Here is a 14544-nt window from a genome sequence, read left to right on the forward strand (position 1 = left end):
TGGGCAGCAGAGCAAGACACTGTCTCCAAAAGACAAAACACAAAACAGTGCATAAAAAGGGGCCAGGCACGGTGGCTTATGGCTGTAATCCCAGTACTTTGGGAGTCTGAGGTGGGTGGATCACTTCAGGTCAGGAGTTCGAGAGCAGGCTGACCAAGATGGTGGAACCCCATCTCTACTAAAAACACAAAAATTAGCTGGGTGTGGTGGCGCGTGCCTGTTGTCCCAGCTACTCGGGAGGCAGAGGCAGGAGAATCGCTTGAACCCGGGAGGCAGAAGTTGCAGTGAGCCAAGATTGTGCCACTGCACTCCAGCCTGGGCAACAGAGCAAGACTCCATAAATAACTAAAAAGGGAGCTGATGAAGAGTTATTTCTGGGAAATGGCAAATGCCCACGGGTGACCCTGATGCCAGCAGCTTCTCTCCCACCAGACCTGTGCTTCCCACACAGCCCCACCTGCTCGTCTTTAGACTAAGAGCCCGTCACCGGGCGTTGATCTAGCCGGCTTTTTCCTTTGTGTTATGGGCCTGTTCCCTCACCTCAGTGTATTCTCTGCGTGTGCTCCCTTCTGGGAAAAGCAACGTCCCACGTTTGTGTGATTGAAATGTGAAAGGAGAGCCTCATGTCTAGATTGTGGGCGAGTGATTGAGCCCTGTGACCGCTTGTGCGTGTGACCCACAGACTGTGACTGTGTCCCCTCGGCATTTATTTTCTGGATGGTCACAACGTATTCAATGTGTCCTTGAGACAGCCACCCAGCCCTTAGGGTGGTCCCTGCGTGTCCTGGGGCGGGCGACTTCCTGAGGGTGCAGTGCTGGGAACAGAGACTCCTTCGAGCCTGGCCACCTTCCCTCCTGTGCCGGCTGCTTCTAGGAGATGCTGTGGGACGGTGCCCAGCTTCGCGGTGACTACCATGCCCTAAGGAGCAGAGCCTCCAGGATGCCCCCGGGCTGCGCTGGACGCTAAGACCCCAGCACCTAATCACAGTCAGCAGCTTCCCTCCACTGACAGTGATCTGCATGGTCCATTCCTGGCGGCCTGGGGGCCTCGCTACAGTTCAACGTGGCTGGCTTCCCGCTTCCTCCCCAGGGGAGATTAGTGTCGTGTGTAAACGTGGACAAGTCACTGGGTCCTCTCTCCAGGGAGTGCCTGGAGAAATTCAACCCCCCAGCTCAGCTGCAGCCCTTCCTGGGTCAGCTCTCCACCCAGAGACCCCGGAGCTTGCCCGCAGACTGCCCGGCCTGCTCCAGCTCTGGGAAAGTGAACTCCAGAGCATGCAGACGTGGAGACGCGCATGCTGATCCCGGGCATGAGGGCTGGGCCGCACTCGTCCATTCTGTGCATACTGCCTTGAATTTTTCATATCCATCATAGAAAAAAGTGATTAAAAATAAAGGATGAGATAAACTTGGAGAGAGAGGGTGTAAGATGGGCCCTGCTTGCCCGTCCTGTCCCTGCCTGATGGCGAGACAGCCGCACCCCTCATCGCCCCTCCTCTGCGGTGGGCGGCTGCAGGTGGGCGAAGCTCAGGAAGACCTGTTCCAGCGAGATCTGGCTCACGGAGTAGTCGTCCACGCCGTACTTTTCCTTGGCTTTCTCCAGAATACCGAAAACCTTTGGGGAGCAGAAAAGTGACTGGTAGGAGAGAACAGGGCCCAGGCTCCTCTGCGGGACCTGGGAGTCCTCTGGCAATAGGGGCTGATGAGGCCCCCACAATCCTACCCCTGCCCAGCGCCACCGCAGAGCCCCAGAGAGGTCAGCCCTGCGACGGCACCGTGCTCCCAGGTAGAGGACGCTGGCTAAGCAGGAGCCAGCGGGGACGGGGCCCAGCCTCCTCCTCGTGCTGTTCCCAGCTCAGATTACAACCTTGAGCCAGTGATGTTCCCTTTCTGAGCCAGTTCTTTTTTTCCCCCATATGTTTTTAGAGAGAGTCTTGCTCTGTAGCCCAGGCTGGAGTGCAGTGGCACAATCATAGCTCACTGCAGTCTCGAACTCCCAGGCTCAAGCGATCCTCCCACCTTAGCCTCCCGAGTGGCTGGGACTACAGGTATGCATGATACCTGGCTAATTTTTAAATTTTTTGTAGAGACGGGGTCTACGTTGCCCAGGCTGGTCTAGAACTCCCAGGCTTAAGCGATCCTCCCTCCTCGGCCTCCCAAAGTGCTGGGATTATGGTGTGAGCCACCATCCCTGACCCCTTTCCTGTTTTACACTGAATTCCTTTTACCACTGATAATTTTGGATGTAAAACCCCCAAACCAGCACGTATCAGGCTGAGTGTTAGGGGAGAAATGGAAAGTGACTCCTCTGTGGAAAGAGCCCGCAGTCACCACAGAGGGAGAGACCCCTGGAGGGACCTCCCCCTGCCCCATGAGTGCCCAGTGGGGCCCCAGGGACTGCCTCACCTTCGCCCAGCTGAGGTCACGGCCCGGCAGGTGGTAATGGACCATGCCTTGGTGCTCATCTTCCAGGACGCTGCCTGCACAAAGGAGAGACGGCGTTGCTGTGAGCGCCGGGCTGGAGGATCGGGGAGGGTGCCTGGGTGCTCAGCACTGGAGTCCTCGTCCCAGGGATTGGGGAGATGGGACTTGGCGGGGCGAGGCACAGACGCTCCACACAGCAAATGGGAGAGGCCTAGGTAGGGGCCCAGGGCCCACCCAGTGGGGGCTGCCGGGGCCGGCACACACCTGGAAAGGTCAGGTCCACGAAGGCCTTGAACTCCTCCAGCGCCTCCTGTTGCCCTTCACTCTGCACCTTGGCCCGCAGGGAGTAGCCGCTGCCGAACTTGCTCTTGAGGTGCTGGGGGCTGCCCAGGCACTTGAACTGCCCCTGCACCATGATGGCCAGCCGGGTGCACAGGGCCTCACACTCCTCCATGCTGGGGAGAGGGCGGGACCTCAGATAGGGCTTGGGGTGCCAAAGGCTTGTGCAGACAGGAAGGCACTGGCCCTCCGATCAGGCTGTTCCTGATACCCATGCTCAGAGCGTGGCTCACGCGCAGACTCTGCACCAGATGCTGATGGGTCTCCTGGCCACCTGGCTCCTCCATGGCCCACCCGGTGCTGAAACTTCCAGTGACCCACAGACCCAGGCCCTACCTGTGGGAGGTGATGACGATGGCCTTGCCAGACTCTCGGGCTCGTGCCACGGTGTCCCAAAGCAGGCGCCGGGCCACGGGGTCCATGCCAGTGGACGGCTCGTCCAGGAAGATGACAGCAGGCTCTCCGATCAGGGCGATGCCGGTGCTCAGCTTCCGCTTGTTACCACCACTAGAGGCAGGAGGGTGCCAGGTGGGGGAATAAGGCTGAGAGTTAGCATTGGCTCCCGTGTCCCAGTGGAGGCCCGTGTCCCAGCAGCGGCCCACACCCAGCAATTGCAGAACAGCCCTGGTGAAGAGGAAGGAGCTGTGTGTGCACTTGGAAAGCCCACCGCATAGAGCTGGAGGCCCCAGAGAAGGCTGTTCCCAGGGGCCCGGTGCACGCACCTACATGGGAACACATCTGCCTGCACCTAAGGGGGACCTGCCGGCCCTGACATCTCTCACTGCTGGCTTTGTCCCCAGGTGGCAGGCACTGTCAGGGCAGTCCCTTTCCTAAGTGAAGCTACCTGGGTCACACCACCACATCCCAGCTCCATCCTGGAGCCACAAGCGGGAGCTCTGGCTGCTGACCTGAGCGGTCACTCCCAGCTCTATGCTATGGGGACCTTGATTCTGACTCCACTCTGGGAAGGGCCAGGGCTCGGGAGGTGCACCTGTACGTCCTGACCAGCTTGTTGGCATGCGGCTCCAGCAGCAGGCCCCGCAGAGTGTTCTCCACGCAGGCCCCGATGTGGCGCTCAGGGATGCCCCGGAGCCGAGCGTACATGACCAGCATCTCCCGGCCTGTCATGTGGTCCAGCAAGGCATCAAACTGCGGGCAGTAGCCGATCCGCTGCCGCACCTGGGGTCGGAGCATAGCCGGGGAGGGAGGCAGGTTGGAGGGAAGCCTCCTTCCTCCAGAGGACCACGGGGACTACCCTTGAGGTGCCCACCACTGCGCCTGTCTGTGGTTCCTGCCAGTGTGTGTACACGGGGGCGCTGGAGCTATGCACAGGCCATGGTGGCTGCCCACAGTGGAAGCTCTTGGAACAGGGACACAGGAAGGATGTGCCTGGTGCAGGGAGGCTTCCAGAGCTGCTCTCAGAGCCTGGTCCAGGACAGGCAGCCATGGGGTTAGGTGGTGCAAGAATGGCCTTTACGTAGAAGCAGACTCAGAGCTGGCTACCCACTCATCCACGCCTGGGACATCTGATGTGCTAGGACTCTTTCTTCTCCCTCTAAGAAGAAAGATTTGTGGGCACCACCTTTGGGGTGAGTATTGCTTGGTCAGATGGTGCAGCAGCTGTTCTCTGCACAAGTGACCACGTCCAGCTGAATTAAGACGTGCCTGCTGCCATCTGCTTAGCTACCTTCAGCAGCTGGTCGGGGGCAGGAGTGCCTGGGTTCTGTGGACTCCAGAGACTGGATTTCTTTTTCTTTACCTTCCTTCTTTGGGGTTCTCAAGCTTCCAGAATTTTTTTTTTTTTTTTGAGACAGAGTCTTACTCTGTCTCCCTTACACTGGTAGAGCGCAGTGGCATGATCTCGGCTCACTACAACCTCTGCCTCCCAGGCTCAAGCGATTCTCATGCCTCAGGCTCCCGAGTAGCTAGGATTATAGGCACCTGCCACCATGCCCTGCTAATTTTTGTATTTTTCTTTGGTAGAGACAGCATTTTGCCATGTTGGCCAGGCTGGTCTCAAACTCTAGACCTCAAGTGATCTGCCTGCCTTGGCCTTCCAAAGCTGGGATTATAGGCGTGAGCCACGCTCCCAGCCCAGAATCTGTTTTTAATCAGTTTGGGGAAAGTCTTAGCCAATACCTTTTTGGCTACTACCCCCTGCCACTCTCTCTCTCTCTTCCTTCTGGAACTCAGATTACATGTACTGGGGACTTCTCACCCTCTCCTCCATTGCTAGATCACATATGGTTTTCTCTCCCCTGCATAGATTTTCAATTGCATCATTTATTTCTGTAGACACGGTGAGTTTATAATCTTTTATAATCTGGCCTGATGATGCAGATCTAACGCCTATGTGCTTGTCCCCCCATGGGGCCTGTGTCTGTTGCTTCCAGCCATGGTACCGTCTCCTCTGTTTGTTTGCTATGCATTGCCTGTAAGCCCTGGAACCCTCTATGGGGGAGTCTGCAGCCTAGGATGAGGCTTTCCTCCCGAGAGGGCCTGCATGTGCTCTGGCCCAGGGCCTCTGCTGTCCAGGCACCCCTGGCGTGAGCTCAGGAGAGGACTCCGCGGCCACTTCTCAGCCCCAGGCCCTGCTTACCATTTCCCCTGCTCTGCTTGGCACACTTGAATTCCCATGCAGGCCCCGGGCAGAGGTGCAGGAGGGCTGCCTCTGGTCCTTCTGTGGGGGAGCTGGTGGGGCTCAGCTCAACATGGGAAAGCTCAACAGGGCCTTCCGTCCCTTCACTCAGCAAGGCCTCTAACCCCACACCTGAGCTGCCTGGACACAGAATGGCCTCTGCACAGAGGTGGCTGTCAGTGCTGAATGCGCCTCTCTGGGTTCACGGATGTTGGCACCCATCTCTCTCCACTCCCATCGCCTGCTAGTTCTGGCGAAGCTTAGCTTTAGCTCATTACCTTGTCTCGCTGTCCAGAGGCATGTGCTGGGCCCATTTCAAGCCACAGATGCAGCAGCTGTTTGGGGAAAGCGTCCCTCTGTCCCTGCCTCCAGGGTGCCCCCTCCAGCCATGCCTGTCTCATCCCTTCGGAGCCTCCCTGGCTGCACCCACCTTTCCGACATCAGAGCTGATTCTGTGACCCCCGACAAAGGCATCCCCAGAAGTGAGGCTCTCCTCCCCGGTCAGCATTTTGAAAGTCGTGGTCTTCCCGGCTCCATTGAAGCCCAGCAGGCCGAAGCACTCCCCTTTCTGCACTGCGAGGGAGATCCTGTCCACAGCCAGGAGGGGCACCCGCTGCTCGTACACCTGCAGGCACCCAACGGAAAACACGGAATGCAGAGGCCTGGACGCAAAGCAGAGCAGTCTGAGCCTCAGCGCCGAAAGCTTCCAGGGATGGGGTCGGACCCTGGGGACAGCCAGGTAGTCAGCTGGCAGGAAGGACTCCACCCCAAATTGCAAGGGTACCTTGGAGAGCTCCTTGATAATCAGAGGTGTGTGGAGCAGGGAGTCCGGGCTGGGGGCCAGGATGCGGGTCCTCTCGTCCGCTACGTCTTGGTCCTCAGGAAGCACAGGCATCCGGGTGTATAATTCTGTCTGATTGACCAGGACAAAGACCGCATGCGTGAACCCAGCCGCAGGGCGGCTTCCGTGGAGAAGGGAGGGGCGGGGGTGGATGTGGGAGGTCGGGTGGGACTAAGGCCTTCAAGGCTTCTCGTCCCAATCTCGGGCCCCACAGGTGCGACTCAGACCTTTTACTAGAAGACACAGTGGTCGTACGGGGCTAAACTAGCATCCGGGAGACATAAACTATCTGAGGAAAAAGAACTGTGCAGGCTCACGGAGAAAAACCATAAGTCTGCTGGGGAATATAAAATAAGATTTTTAGACAATTTAAATTTTTTTTTTTTTTGAGACAGAGTCTCACTCTGTTGTCCGGGCTGGAGTGCAGTGGCGCAGTCTCAGCTCACTGCAAACTCTGCCTCCCAGGTTCAAGTGATTCTCCTGCTTCAGCCTCCCGAGTAGCGCGCCAACACGCCCAGCTAATTTTTGTACTTTTAGTAGAGACGGAGTTTCACTGTGTTGGCCAGGCTGGTCTAGAACTCCTGACCTTTGGTGATCCGTCCACCTTGGCCTCCCAAAGTGTTGGGATTACAGGCATTAGCCACCATGGCTGGCCTGAAAGTAAGATTTTTGTTTTCAAATTTAGAGATAGGGTCTTGCTGTGTCACCCAGGCTGGGATGCAATGGTGTAATCATAGCTCACTGCAGCCCGGACCTCCCAGGCTTAAGCCTCCTGTCTCAGCTTCCCTAGTAGCTAGGATTACAGGTGTGTGCCATCATGCCTGGCTAATTTTTAAAACTTTTTAGAAGAGATAGGGTCTCACTATGTTGCCCAGACTGGTCTTGAACTCCTGGCTTCAGGTGATCCACCTACCTCTGCTTTCTAAAGTGCTGGGATTACAGGTGTGAGCCACCAGGCCTGGCCAAAGACTTTAACACGTGGAGACAGTTCCCTTTTTACAGAAGTCTGACTATTTTAAAGAAGTGAATTCCCCCTCGGCTAAGCTGTATGTGCAATGCAATGTCAACACATTTGCTTTTGTTTGTTTGAGGGAGGGGATGGAGACGTGAGAAAATGAACGTTTTCAATAAACACGTGGAGCACCCCTCAGCCCCACATCCCCTCCTCCGGGCACTGGGTGTCCCTGGGCACCACCTCTGCTCAGCAGGACTGGGCACCCCTCAGCCCCACATCCCCTCCTCCAGGCACTGGGTGTCCCTAGGCAACACCTCTGCTCAGCAGGACGGCCCTGGGCCCCCAGGCTGACTCCTCGGCGGGGGCTCACAACTCGACAGCCCTTGTGAGTGGCGAGGGCTGTGCCCCGCCCTGGCTGTAAGTGCCGGCTGGTGCTGAGGCCGTACAGTGGGAGACCATCTGGTGCAGGAGCTGCCTGGTGGAGAAGGAGGTGGAGCTGCCCCAGGTTGTGCTGGGCCCAAGCAGAGACGTGGGGAGCATCTCGCCAGTGTCCTGGGCTCCCGGAGCCACTCACCAGTGTCCGCCTCCTCCGGAGGGCGCAGAGGATGCCCCTGAGTCTCTGAAGCAGGTTGGTCTCGATGAGGAAGAGCAGGATGAGGTAGGCGCACCCTGAGGCGGCCATGGAGGCCACGAACCGGCCGACCCCCGGGGCGCTCCAGGCATAGAAGTTCTCCTGGTACTGGATGTCTGTGGGGCGAGGGACTCACTGTGCCCCGAGGCCTGGGGCACCCTCCTCCCCTTCCAGGTTCCCGGCCCCCACTCCCCTCCCCAGGCTGCTCAAGGCGCCTGTAACAATGTCCCCTCCATGGGGAGATGTGAAGGCCAGTAGGTCACAGCTGCCTCTCGAGGCACCACAGCTCAGAGAGGGGCCAGGCACGTAACAATCCAATGTAGTCCCATGAGCGACATGGCAGACCCAGGGCAGCAACAGCCCGCCTGAGAGGCACAGGCTCTGCGTGAATCCTGGGCTGCCTCCTGGCCAGGACAGAGACCGTTACAAGCACCGAGGGGTGTGTGGGAGGCTGAGGAGGCCCCACAGGACAGGTCCAAGTTCTGTCCCCCTGGACCTGGGGTTGTGATCTTGCTTAGAAACAGGGTCTTTGAATATGTGATTAGTAAGGATCTTAAGGTGAGACACTGGATTAGTGTGGGCCTTAAACCCAACAGCAAGTGTCCTTATAAGAGAAAGGCAGAAGGAGATTTGAGACAGGAGACAGGAGCCGCCATGCGAGGATGGAGGCGGTGGTGGTGAGTGGGTGCAGCCAGGAGCTCAGGATGCCTGGAGCCTCCAGGAGATGGGAGAAGCAGGAAGGGTCCTCCCCTGAGCCATGGGGGATTCACTCCTCGTGCTAAGGGCTGGTCTGTGGTTCCTTGTTACAGATGCCCAGACGCTGAGGCAGGTGGGAGAGTGGGAGCTCAGGTACAGGGCCTGGGAGCGAGCGGGCGCGAGGGGGCTGCTGTGGGAGGTGGGGCAAGGTGGTACAGAGGAACGCACCAGCCCCAGGCCACTCAGACACAGAGGAGCCCCTGCCCTGGGAGGCCCCTCTGCAGTGGCCACGTCCTGAGGACGCAGGGGTGCTGCCTGGGGTTGGGGCTGGGACACTCACTATATTTCTTGCAGTAGTGGGTGGCGACCTCGGAGGAGGTGCAGTACCTCCGCGTCTCGTAGTTCTCGTAGAAACTGCTGACTGCCATCCCCAGACAGTGGTTGGGCAGCACCAGGAACACGCGATCCAGGGTTTTGGAAAGTTCTTCCAGTTTTACAGCTGCGTTGGGGAGGTAAGACCAGTCTGCGCTAGAGGGCACACCACACCCACCTCCAGGACGGGCCTGGTCAGGGCGGGCAAAGGGCCTTATCCGTGCTGTGTGGAGTGAGGGGGCACCTCCCAGGGACGCCCCTGCCGGCTCTGCACAGGGCAAGGACGCCGCAGACGCCTGCCCACCAGTCATGGCTAGCCGGGCAGGGCCAGCTGGGGCAGAGGGGCTGGTGAGCATGAACTGGGCCCATTGCCTGAGTCCCGCCTTGGCTGTGGCTGGTGCCTCCCTGTCTGGGCGGAGTGGCTCCGTGGATGGCCATGGGGGCTGCGGGTGGTCTCCAGGTGCCCACCTGGGATGCGCATGATGGTGACCATCAGGAAGGTGGCGATGCCTGACAGGATGTTGAAGATGGTCAGCCTCGTGTAGGCGGTGGCCGCCCCCAAGAAGAAGAAGTTCATCAGGTACATGAGGGGGATGATGGCCCAGCCGTAGAGCAGGAGCAGCAGCAGGGTGTCGGCCATGTGGCCGTCCCGTGTGAAGGCACGCACGTCGAAGGCCTTAAACACCACCTGTGGCGGCACAGGGAGGCGCTGCTGTGCATGCCAAGCTGAGAGGAGCTCACGGGTGGGGAAGGGGTGAGAGGAGCATTTGGAGGTCCTCAGACCCCTCCTGGTCAGCTCGCCCATGTCCATCAGCCCCACAGGCCATGTCTGGCCCCCGCGGTCGCTTTCAGCCTCAGGACCCTCTCTGTCCCAGTTTCCCCTCGTCCCCTTGCACCCGGAGCTGTAACCAGGGTGGCTGCTCCGGGTGCTGCCCATGCATGGAGGGTAAAGGCTGAGGGTGCAGGGAGGAGGCGAGGGGGCAGCCGCCAGGGGATTCCAGCCGTCCTCCCTGAGTCGGGCCGAGCTGCCGGCCTAGGGGCTGCCCAGCTGCTTCCGGTTCTGCACAGGGGTCCCAGGGCAAGCCCCCTGCGGTCTGCAGGGGAACGGATCCAGCACCCTCCGGCGCTCACCAGCAGCAGCAGACTGGGGATGAGGAAGGAGATGAGGTCCCACAGCAGAGCAGAGAGCCAGAAACTGGCCACGTGGACTCCACTCACAAACTGCACATGCTTGGCCTGCACGGCCCTCTCGCTGACTGCCAGGATGGAGAACGTGCTGGCCAAGAATGCCATGGCAAAGAGCAGGTTGAGGGCAATGTCGAATCCCTTCCGGCCCCTGCGGGGGACAGAGAAGGTCAGGGACAGAGCACAGCACGTCTGGGTGGCAGGAAAGGTCGGGTTCTCGGTTATGACCGCCCAAGGCATGCAGGGCAGCAGCCCGACCACTAAAGGGGCTTATGGGAGAGCACGAGCACCATGGTTCCATACCGGGAACATCTGCCCCCACCAGAGAACGGTTCCTCTGGACTTCCTATGCTGACCATGTGACGATGGCAGCGTCACTCTCCCTCATTACCCCCCTCCCAGCCCTCAGCCCCACGGCTGCCGGCGACCTTGCCCAGGTGTGGAGGTCCCGAGCCCCACCTCCTCCTGGAGTGTGGCAAAGGGAAAGCCTCTCCCGGCCTCTGTGTGCCACTCTAGGATCCTGAGTTGATGGCAAGGAGAGCAGATCGAGGGCTGCTGCTTTTCTGCTCTTGGGGCAGGGATGGAGCCAGAAGCTGGGAGGCAGCCATCGCCAGGCCTAGGCCTAGCCTGGAAGGTGGGTGGAGACGACACTGCCCTGAGGAGGAGTGGCTATTCTGAAATTAACAGAATTTTTGGCCTCCTCTGGGTGGTTCCAGGAGCTCTGGGGGCTCTGTGGCCGGCATAGGGGGTAGCCCTGCCCACACAATGGCATGGCAGGCTCCCGACGTGCGGCCATCTGAGGGACAGGGACAGCAGTTCTTGCCGAGTCCTGCTCTGCTCACCCTCCATCACCTCAGCTCATGTGCCCAGCGGGTCACACTGCTGGAGAGAGCAGTGCGGAGCGAGGACAGTGGCTGACAGGAGCCAGGTAGATTTAGGAGGAGAAGGCAGGGCTGCCTGCTGAGCCTTCATGGGTCCCCGTGAGGACCGCAGTGCATGGGATGGCCCACAGCTGATCTGCTGTCACAGGGAGTTGGGGCTGTGGATGGTGGAGGAGGATGTGGCAGGGGTTTCCCACCAGACCCAGTGGCTTTGGGAGGGCAGACATAATGCTCTATCTATGGGCCCGTGGCAGTGCCCAGGGCAGTCAGTCCTGGGGGCTCTGGCCAGGGCAGACAGGGACGGGCAGTGCACATACTCGTTGAACTGGTCCTTGGCAGCCTGCAGGGCGCTCCGGGGCTGGGGGAAGTTGGAGACCACAATGGAGGCGTGAGGCCCGCACAGCAGCTTGAACAGAAGGTTGTCCACGACGGCCAGGGCAGTGGCTGGAGAGTGGTACGCCTGGTTGTTGAACAAGGCGGTGACGACCGTGCGCTCTCCCACATCTCTGAAGGACGCTGCCACAAGGCACCGCTCATTAAAGCCGCCCCCCTCCACAGAGGCCCTGAAGATCAAGAACTCCTCCAGGTCACCTGGGGAGCAATGGCAGAGTCAGGGGACACAGGAAGAGGTGACACCTGGGCACCCCCTGCCACCTGAGCATGGCTAATCAGGGACCCAATAGAGTGGTGCCAGCATCCTCTGAGCTGCCCGCCCCGTCACCCTTCTCCTAAGGAGAGTATAATTTCTGGCAAGGTTTTGTCATCATTCAGTATGTGGAACTTTGAATGCCAGTCAGGAACCGGGAAAGGAGCTGCAAAATAAGAAAACCTTCCAGTAGGTTCCATTAACCAGAGCACGGTCCCTGTTCTGAGCCTGGGGCAGTATCCAACTATGACTACCAAGACTCTTTCTCTTTGTTTTTTTGAGACAGTCTTGCTCTGTCACCCAGGCTGGAGTGCAATGGTGCGATCTTGGCTCACTGCAGCCTCCACCGCCCAGGTTCAAGCCATTCTCCTGCCTCAGCCTCCAGAGTAGCTGGGATTACAGGTACCCATCACCACACCTAGCTAATTTTTGTGTTTAGTAGAGACAGAGTTTTGCCATGTTGACCAGGCTGGTCTCGAACTCCTGACCTCAAGTGATCCACCTGCCTCGGCCTCCCAAAGTAGTGGGATGACAGGTGTGAGCCACTGTGCCTGGCCAAGAATTGTGAGTTTTAAGATGTTGAAAGAAAACACCCTGTCACACGAAGGCACACTGTGGCCAGCATCATCACAAAGCAAAGGTAACTTGAAGTCACTATGCTTCTGCATTCTGCCCATGAATGATCCTGAAAGACACAGCTTCAGTAAAGAGACGCCTGACAAAGCCTGGCCCCAGGATGCCAGTGTCTCTGGCACCTCCAGGGCGCTTCCCCTGACTCAGTACCGTGATCTGCCACCCAGGGGACATCCGCAATGTTTCCAGGCATGTTTGATGGTCATGATGGGGTGGGGCAAGGTCAGGGATGCTGCTGAACCTCCCTCAGTACATTCGGAACAGCCAAGAACCATCCTCCCCAGATGTCGACCCTGCTGCAGTCAGGAAGGCGAACTCTGGCTGCAGGACTGGCCCCCGATCCCCCCGTCCCGCCCCCAGGATGCCCCTTACCGAGCACCTCGCGGGGCTCCTGTCCCTCAGCCTGCAGTGCGTCTTTCAGATGCTCTGACAGCTGCTGACCCAGCTGGGAGGTCCCGGGAACTGAGAAGGGCACGACGGTTCTGCCATACTCGCCCAAGGTCAGCCTCAGCATGGGGTCGTCGAAGAGCTCCGAGGAGTAGTTGATGGCCAGGAGGGCCAGGGTGACGCAGGTCAGAGGCACCAGGACCTGTGCCGCCACCATTTTCCACTCGCGCCAGCTGTATGCGGCCTTCTTCAGGAACATGGCCCAGAACTGCTGGCAGTGCAGGGCGAGCTGCGGCAGAGGGGACGCAGGTGACACCGGCACCGCTTGGGGGCCAGCGCCTGACCCCCACCCACCTGCGGCAGGTGCTGTTCTGTGTGACGCCAGCCTGGGGGCCTGCAGCTGAGGTTGCACCGGAGACTCCCAGAGCGTTGAAACGGCCGTGGGAGGAGCTCAGTGCACCACATGGCAGGGTCATCTGTGCAGACTCTGCAGGTCTCCATGGGGCCCTGCACGTTGGCACTATTTTATTTTTTCGAGACAGGGTCACTCTGTCACTGGGGGTGGAGTGCAGTGGTGTGATCTCAGCTCACTGCAACCTCCACCTCCTGGGTTCCTACCTCAGCCTCCCAAGTAGCTGGGATTACAGGCGCACACCACCACACCCAACTAATTTTTGTATTTTTAGTAGAGATAGGGTTTTGTCATGTTGGCCTAGGCTGGTCTTGAACTCCTGACCTCAAGTGATCTGCCTGCCTTGGCCTCCCAATGTACTGGGATTACAGGCATGAGCCACCACACCCGGCCCAGACACTGTTTCATTGTCTCAGGACAGTAGAGGACCAGCTGCCATCCCCTGCCCTCCCCCTGCCACAAGGAGACACCACCACACAGGTCACAGGAAACAGATGGCCGAGCCTCCCAACCAGCCTGACTGCCTCGTTCTCCAGCTTCTTTCCTTCCTGGTCCTCCGAGACAGAGAGCGTCAGGGCTTTGAGATCAGGCTGACCAGGGATCAGAATGAGCTCTGTGACTCTGTCACATCTGACTTTGGCCCAGGCCTCGGTTTCCCATCTGTGAACCGAGTGCATCAACCCCCCTCCGTGTCGTTGGCTGCTGGAGAGCCCCATCAACACAGAGCTGGGCACCCGACAAGCTCCTGTTGAGCAGGGTGCTATGCCTGAGGTAGAGCATGAGAAATTCCAGTTGCTCCATTCAAACGCTTCTCCCTGCCGACCCATGCGGTGTGAGCCGCTGCCCGCCCTCTGCCCGGTGTGCTGACTCTCCCGGACCCTGTTTGCGCCCTCGCAGACTCTCCTCTGCATGGGCTTACATGAGGCGTTTGGGGGCTGCTCGCCCTTCCCCCGCCACCCGCCCACCCACCTGGGCACTCACCCCAGTGTTGAGCTTGACAGCGGTGCGCTCCTCCTCAATGAGGGCTCCAATGCCGTCGGAGGGGTCCATGGCCCCACAGAGGTTGCTGTCCACAGCCCAGTCGCTGGCGCGCCTCTCGTGCTGGTACTGCAGGGCAGGGAGCTGGATGGCCTGGATGTCCATACTGCTGTCCACCAGCTTCCCGACCCTGTGCCGATACACACAGGGACCGGTCAGGACCCAGCTCCCCGGGTGGGTGGAGGGAGGGACTATGGTTAGAGGCACTGAGGGGAGCAGTGTTGCCGCAGTCCTTGGCTTACTCATGCATCTGCTTATGTGTTCCCTCACTCATCAGTGTCTCCGGCCACCATGCACAGCTAATTTTTGTATTTTTAGTAGACATAGGGTTTCACCATGTTGGCCAGGCTGATCTCGAACTCCTGACCTCAAGTGATCCACCCACCTCGGCCTCTCAAAGTGCTGGGATTACAGGCATGAACCACCACGCCTGGCAGAGGAGGTGATTTTTTAATATTATGTGAAT

The 14544-nt window shown here is 59.0% G+C and overlaps 1 protein-coding gene across 2 annotated transcripts in view; it reads right to left on the reverse strand.

Moving 5' to 3' along the window:
• Positions 1-688: 688 nt before the first annotated feature.
• Positions 689-14544, reverse strand: part of ABCA3 (ATP binding cassette subfamily A member 3) — a 63788-nt gene continuing 49932 nt past the window's right edge. For both annotated transcript variants that reach the window (XM_034940937.3, XM_055100640.2), the window contains exons 20-33: positions 14022-14208; positions 12614-12917; positions 11280-11553; positions 10028-10232; positions 9365-9584; positions 8865-9023; positions 7772-7944; positions 6186-6314; positions 5832-6026; positions 3755-3942; positions 3100-3270; positions 2689-2879; positions 2407-2480; positions 689-1615 (exon numbers count right to left, since the gene is read on the reverse strand). In XM_034940937.3, the coding sequence (XP_034796828.3) occupies positions 1484-1615; positions 2407-2480; positions 2689-2879; positions 3100-3270; positions 3755-3942; positions 5832-6026; positions 6186-6314; positions 7772-7944; positions 8865-9023; positions 9365-9584; positions 10028-10232; positions 11280-11553; positions 12614-12917; positions 14022-14208 (2602 nt within the window). In that variant the 3' untranslated portion in view covers positions 689-1483. The remainder of the gene's footprint in view (positions 1616-2406; positions 2481-2688; positions 2880-3099; positions 3271-3754; positions 3943-5831; positions 6027-6185; positions 6315-7771; positions 7945-8864; positions 9024-9364; positions 9585-10027; positions 10233-11279; positions 11554-12613; positions 12918-14021; positions 14209-14544) is intronic.

This window comes from Pan paniscus, chromosome 18 (assembly GCF_029289425.2).
Source record: "Pan paniscus chromosome 18, NHGRI_mPanPan1-v2.0_pri, whole genome shotgun sequence".
NCBI classification, from domain to species: domain Eukaryota; kingdom Metazoa; phylum Chordata; class Mammalia; order Primates; family Hominidae; genus Pan; species Pan paniscus.